Raw genomic sequence first — 7,818 nt, 5'->3', positions numbered from 1 at the left:
GAAGAATATCAGTGATCTATAAAACCAGTTATATACAAAACCAGTGAAGAATACCAGTGATCTATAAAACCAGTTATATACAAAACCAGTGAAGAATACCAGTGATCTATAAAACCAGTTATATACAAAACCAGTGAAGAATACCAGTGATCTATAAAACCAGTGAAGAATATCAGTGATCTATAAAACCAGTTATATACAAAACCAGTGAAGAATACCAGTGATCTATAAAACCAGTTATATACAAAACCAGTGAAGAATACCAGTGATCTATAAAACCAGTGAAGAATATCAGTGATCTATAAAACCAGTTATATACAAAACCAGTGAAGAATACCAGTGATCTATAAAACCAGTGAAGAATATCAGTGATCTATAAAACCAGTGAAGAATATCAGTGATCTATAAAACCAGTTATATACAAAACCAGTGAAGAATACCAGTGATCTATAAAACCAGTGAAGAATATCAGTGATCTATAAAACCAGTTATATATAAAACCAGTGAAGAATATCAGTGATCTATAAAACCAGTTATATACAAAACCAGTGAAGAATAGCAGAAGTACCAGACAGAAAAATAAAACCTATCAAACCAGTTATCTATAAAACCAGTGATCTACACATATCTTCCATAATTTCTATCTCAACAAGAGAAAAGTATAAAGGAACACAAACAGAAGTTTGTTCACTGTATGACAACATGTGAAGATCTGAGTCACTGCAGAAAACAAACTTCATTCCCCTCGAGAGCTTTCAGGCGATTAAACACGAGACAAATCCCTGTTAATATGATTAGCTGTGATTGAGTCATTGGCCGGGACAGATAAAGCTCTCTGAACCTCCAGTCCTGTTACCATCAGACACAAGTGACCTGCTGTCAGGAGCACAAAAAGTAAAGCTGAGATGCACGGAGATGACGGGCTAACGATCTACATAACATACAAAGAAAAATCAATCGATACAATACCAACATTGGGAAAGAGAGAGAGAGAGAGAGAAAGACAACAAAGTAAAATGCAAAGTTATTTGTCCTAAAGAGAGAACACAGTATGGCAGACTATCTGTATACAGTGACAGATCCAAAACCAAGAGCCACGTTGACAAGATACAGACTCACAGACTCAGAGACGGGCAGACACAGACAAACATGGCTGCCACTAGGTTTTGTCCACATTGTGATGTCAACAAAATTGAGACAGAACTCCACTTCCAAACAAAATGCATTAAATACACAGATATACGGACAGTGTTCTATGGAAAAATCAAGTACCAGACGCCTGAAAGTCTGTCAAGCGATGAGAAACTGCCGCGTCTGTTAGGAGAACACAAGGACTGATGTGTGTTAGTCTGCCCATCACAACAATAGAGAAAACAATCAATCTGCCCTGGGACCCGTTTCAGAAAGCAGGGTAAGTGCAAACTCAGTGTAAGTTAACCCCAGAAAACGGGATACTCTGGGTTTTCAGTTTCAGAACGCGAGGTATATCAAACCCGTGACCGCGGGGTAAGTCAAGCCCGTTTCAGAAATCAAGGTATCTTATACTTAGAGTGAGTAACCATAGTAACCTACTCTGTGAACCTAACCTGGTCGGGAGCAGGTTTTATTCCACTAACCCGAGGTTTGTTTCAATCTCCGCCCCTTTTAGAAGCGCGAGTGGTGTTGAAATTGCCTTCGCCGTTTGTTTTTTCATTCGTTTTCCTTAATCGCGCACAAGTTCGTAACACAGACATTAAATGTCCGTTTATTCAGGAACCCGTAGACGAGGAAGCTGCATTCATTCAGAGAGAGTTACATTTACGTCGGGAGAGAATATATGGTGAAGCCACGTTTGGATGTTTTATCATATCCGGAGGATTCTTTATTTGAGCGGCACAGTTTTTCTTTACAGTCCATTAAATATATTCATAATCTGCTTCATCCTTACATCACAAACCTCACTCGTCGTGGCTGCACTCTTACATCTGAGCAGATTCTCTGTATGGCTTTACGTTTCTTTACTAATGGAAGCTTTCTATATAACACCGGGGATGCAGAACACGTTAGCAAGGCAACTGTATGCAGAGTAAGAAAAGTGTGCATCACTCTCAAGCACTTTATATACATTTGTGTTAAGTTTCCTGTGAGAACCATCAAAGAGGAGTTTCATAAGATTGCAGGTGAATGGTGAACGTCTTTCTGAATAAGCTGATCAAATAAATGTGCTCTTGCTGCCAACTCTAATAATTCAAATACCCTTTAGGATTTCCCAATGTGATTGGGTGCACATTTAAAAGGTCTCACTCGCCCCGTTCTGTTCTGTTCTGGCTTCGAACTGCCGTCGGTCAGAACGAGAGACGGGCGCTCTAACCACGAGCCTAACGACCGCAGTCCCTATTGCATCTGTCGCTAGAGCATCTCTAGCTGGCCTCCATTAGACATAGCTGGAGCAGGGGCAAGCATGGCCAGTTTTTTGTCTTCTACAGCCACAGTGCTCGGTTCTCATATACTCAAAACTTTCAAGGCCAGTTTATTAAATATATCAAACATTTCCCAGTCAGGCATCCTACTACCAAGAGCATTTAAACTCATCGGACTGAATGATGTTTTTATATTTTATTCTCAGCTGCTGCCATGTTCTTTTAATTGCAGAAGGATTGCACCTACATGACAAAAAATCGTAGGTATATATGTTTATATATACATATATATATATATAGTGCCTCCAATTCGACTGGCGAGAAATAAACGGAGCGCTTTTTGTCACGTGGCGTTGCCATGGTGAATCATGTTATCTTCGCTCAATTGATGATGGCTTTTTAAAGCCGCGGTGAACACGAGTAACCTTGAGTGAACTTACTCAGAGTGGATTGAACTGATTGAAACCAGCTGTTCTGAAACAGAAAACTCAGAGTAGCGGTTATCTGAGTAAATCAACTCAGAGTTCATATTTTAACTCGGTGTTGCTTGAACCTCCTTATTGAAACGGGTCCCTGACGTGATGTTTACAATATATCTAAATAACATTAGATTATGACATCCATTTATTCTGCTACTTAAATGTGTCTAAACTATACTCTACTTCTGTTTTCATATATTTACATATATCATATTATAAACCACTTTAAGTGCACTACATCACACTTTTGTTTTTTATTTTATAACTATATAATATTTCTTTTCGTTTGTTTACATATTGCACTATTTGTAAGCTGCCCAGCTGCAAATGCTTTGGCAATGCCTATAAAGCACACTTATATTGAAAATGAATTGAGAGAGAGAGAGAGACAGAGGTGATCATTTTCAACATAAACCACAAGAGACATTTAGCAGACGGGCTTCATGTTCCTGAAGCTGAATCAGTGTCAAACTTTCTCTATCAACACCAGTGGACATTTTTCTGAAATGCATCATTTGAGTTTTGCTGGAGGAACAATGCGAGTCTATTTATACACATAGAAACCTACTAATGTTTTTTCCTCCAGTACAGATTTCTAGTATCAGATCACTATTAAACTTTAATTTCCCAATCATTTCAGAAACCATTCGCTTCAAAAACCCTCCTGCGCCGACTCATTTACCATCAATTATGTGAAGTGTTTCTGAATGACAAGGACGAAGAGTGTCTACATGGCAGGATCCTGGAAGGGGCGGGGCTAAAAAAGGATTGATGACATCAGGCAAGAAGCAAATTCTTTTAAACGCTATTTAACAATAAACATTTCTTTCTGTGTATAATATGTACAAATTTAGAAATAAAATGAAGACAAAGAGTGGCGTCTGAGTGCTGTATATAAATAATGCTTTACAGTATTGCAGGTGCGTGCAGAGATATCTGACCTCAGATCAGAGCCGAGGATGAAGAAAGCCTGGTGTCTCTCCAGAGATCTCCTCCGGGCAGATGGTGAATTAATGTTTTGTGTCTCTTACCGTCCACATCCCTCTGACCCGGACAAATTGCCCCGAGGACGGCTGCGATTGTTTTTCAATATCTCTGCTAACCTCTGACCTCCGGCTCAAGGGGCGGGGCAACGGTGTTAGGGGTCAGCCATAGGACATTGATTAAACACGAGGAATCAGCTGTCAGTCATTAGCTTTAACCAATCGATGCAGACCTGCTTTCAGACTCATTGTGTGATGGGCTGGAGATCAACGCAATAATATCAGCATCTGGAAAATCCTCATTGTGGGCTGGAAAAAAACAAAAAAATACGAACTCCAATACAACAGATACAAATGGATTCCATTACAAACCATCAGCTGTTCACACTTAAACCAGGAAAAAAGTTCAATTCCAGTACGATTTAATGCTTTAATCGGTTCCCATCAACCAGATAACAATCCCACCAATAAAACCCAACACAAGACCCACAGAGACCATTATAGCTGCCATCAAAACCAGTACAACTCCCATTCTAACCCTTGAATCCATAAGCATTTCTCTCTGGCTTCTGTTTTATTTCACTTTAGGAAAACGAAAGATTCTTGTACTACGAGATTACAGGAGGTCTAGTGAGTATTAAGCTTTATCGGTTTCATAGAAACAACGTGGCAGAAATCGCCTCGATTGTGTTTGTTAGACGCTGTGGTGTAATGCTGTCTGTCGAGCAGATGTTTATCCTGTTGCTAAATGGCACATTTCTATGGAAAGAGCTTCAGTAATGAAGAAAGCCTGCTGCTTTTGGTCTGGTGTGGAATTTCTGCTTTATGGAATTGAAATAAAACATGGCTGCCTCATTATTATCCTCAGAGATAAGGAACAAGCGTCACCTGGTGGACTTGAGAGGAACAGCACGGCAATAATAACATCACCTGTAGTGTTTATTTAAGCAGGTGTCTGATCTGCCTGTGAAGTTTCAGGCTTTTCAAATCAGATTTACTCAGACCTGCTCCACTGCTTTCTCGAGCATTTAAACAGGATAAAAGCAGATCACCCCGATCAATGTCTTAGATCTTATGGTATGTGTGCACGCACAAGGGTGACGGGGCTAGTTGTCACACCTGGTGCTTCAGAGAATATTTCTTGAAGTATGTTTAAATATGAAACATGAACTGAATTAACACCTACAACAATGACCATGCTTTCACTATTGTTGGCCGAATCCTTTTTTGTAGAAAAAATCATAGTTACCATAATATTTACCCTTTGTCACTATAGAAATGTACGTTTTTTAAACAGGATGTTTGGAGAAAAACTATGAAAATACAACTGGTTCAATCTGCCAAAAAATCATGTAATTTAAAATGGTTTTAGTGTATTTTATTTTTTAGTTGTTTAAAAACAACAAACAGTCTGATGATTTGTCTTGTGCAATAATGTAGAGAACATAGAATAGTTCATAAAGAATTCATAATTCATGTTTGACAACTTGCCCCGCTAGTATGACAGTCATCATGGACACCTGATCTCTTCTGCTGAAACACTGTGGGCAGGTACAGGTGACATGGGGTACCATGGTAACAACCCCCCTGTGCCGTCTGCTGTGACATCGGACCAACATTCCCTTCTGCACACTATAAAAAACATCAGAAACATAATAAAGACCGACTACAGAGTTAAACATGCATAAATCCTTCCAGCCATTAAAACCAACAACTAACAAATACCTGCAGAAGAAATGGGACCAGACGCGCTACGAGGATCATCGGAATAAGGTTTGAGTGTGTGTGTGTGTGTGAATGCATTTGAACACTGAAAACTGACGTGAGCAGCTTAGAGAACACATAACTCATAATACTACGGTCATACCACGGTATTCTGAAATATGATTGTGATATCCTTTAGTGCCGTGATATTTCCTTCTGATACAATGGTACCAACACAGTGTTTTGGGGACATCGGTGTATTTTGATCTGAAGTCTCTTCTATGTGAATGTTATGTGAAACATGTGGGTTTTTTCTCTGTGAATTTAAGGTGCGAGCCGCCAAACCTGTGGTGAACACCAGAGGAATCCAAACACCAGCTCATGTTCAACTCAAACTAAAGAAACTCCAGGTGAGTCATCAATGTCATTTTCATATGAATATATTTATATTCCAAATTATTTATATAACGAAGCCACGTTGTAGATATGCATTTCTGCGACTACCGGTACAACGTTTTCATTTATAAATGTATAAAGAGATTTTATCACTCAAACATAGGTAAACATTCTAAACACAAATAACTGTATTGTGTAATTCTTATTGTATTGTATTAGTCTTTTTTATCATGATTTTGTTGAAATAAAAATGACTGTGATGTTTCCATCCTTTGAAGGACCCTTCAGATCAAATATACAGGATTATGTTACATGTTGTGATCCATTCAACAGCTTTATGCATTTATAACAGTCGTGTAATGTAGAATAATAATGTTGTGATGTTTTCAGGTTCAGGAAGAGAGATCGGCCGTGATAGAGAGAGATAACCAGCTGCTGGCCAGCAGACTGACCGCTATCGACCGCTCTAAAGGACTGGTGGACCACTGGAACCATTACCCGGGATACAGGTCATGATCTAATATTCTATTAAAGGCCTGATGTCATGGAAACTGCTGCTGCGATACAATGTCATTTTCAGAGCAATAATCCACCTCCAAATAAATAAACGTTAAATAACTCAAGTATACATATAGAAGCCGTAAAAGGTAATATTGTCATGAATCCATTATTTATAAACCTTATTTAAATGGTTATGTCGTAGAGGTGTCCAAACATGGTGATGAGGTTTATCTGATGTTTATGTGTGATGGGTTTCAGTCTCTTTATCAACCGACGTGTCTAATGTCGTTTATGGATCTGCTCTGTGACTCAAACTGACTGAATGTGAATCATTAATGCACGCTCAGCCGTTGACAAAGCCTTTATCAATTATTTAGAGACATATAACCCACCCGTCCATCAAACCCTGAGTTATTCTAGTCGTGTACCTGAGCTGATGGGTTGCCAGGTTGTGGCTTAAATTTTGACATGCGCCGGGTCATAGCGGCAGGGTTGTCGGGTCCATTGGGTTGCCCAAAAGGGGACTTACTCTTTTTTATTGATACCATAGCAACCACATTGCATCACTTGAAGAGTCCACAATGTATAGATTTAGCTTGAGAAAATAAAGTCAGTGTGATCAACGATCACATCTTGTTCAGTCTGAACGCTGAGAGACGGAGGGCGGAGCTACTGCAGGTGACACAAGAAAACCAGGCGATCTACCAGCGAATCACAGGGCGGAAATCTGAATACAGAAAAGAACTCTGGGAAGAGAACTGGGAGAAAGTAGAGAGAAGGAGAGATGACATCGCACGCTATCCGCGAGGAGTGACCAATACACAGGTATGAGACTGTGGAGTAAAGGCCTAGAGAATCATTTATGACTTGTTTACATGATTATATAACCAAACAGAAAGCCGACACTTGTTCTGCAAAGACAAACAATCTGTTATTCATACATACAGAAACAGTGACTAGATGTCGAGATGGACCAGAAAGGCTTTTGCTTATCATGTCCTTCCTTGTTTTCTCCGTCACAGAAACCAAACAAGTGTGTGAAGTTCTCAGCGGGACAGACAGGACAGAGTCAGAGGTCCTCCAGCGGTGTTGAAGATGACAGAGATGTCACTGAAGATTAAACACAACAGCAGAACACAGATCATCAGCGGTTGCTGTTTGTCAAGACATCAAAATGTGTGCGAACCAAACAATCCCAGGTATTCAGATTAATTCTGCAAAAGAACATTTATAGTAGTAAACCCAACAATTTATTTTGTTTCATTCTTCCGAACTGACTTTAAGAAACATTAACAAATTGAATTGAGGAATTTGATACATAAAAGTGATAGTTACATCATTTGATCCAAGATTATA

General features: G+C 39.3%; 1 protein-coding gene across 1 annotated transcript; it reads left to right on the top strand.

Annotated features, from left to right (window-relative positions):
- Nucleotides 1-5,541: 5,541 nt before the first annotated feature.
- Nucleotides 5,542-7,583, top strand: LOC306890932 (sperm axonemal maintenance protein CFAP97D1; the record flags this gene model as incomplete). Its single annotated transcript, XM_079450952.1, has 5 exons — nt 5,542-5,634; nt 5,895-5,975; nt 6,352-6,470; nt 7,104-7,287; nt 7,485-7,583. 5 exons carry the CDS (start codon nt 5,542-5,544, stop codon nt 7,581-7,583), a joined length of 576 nt encoding a protein of 191 aa, XP_079307078.1.
- Nucleotides 7,584-7,818: the final 235 nt, after the last annotated feature.

Source organism: Barbatula barbatula (assembly GCF_947034865.1).
Source record: "Barbatula barbatula genome assembly, chromosome: 25".
Classification (NCBI taxonomy): Eukaryota; Metazoa; Chordata; class Actinopteri; order Cypriniformes; family Nemacheilidae; genus Barbatula; species Barbatula barbatula.
The sequence above is the reverse complement of the archived record's forward strand: the minus strand, read 5'-3'. Positions and strand labels throughout refer to the sequence as shown.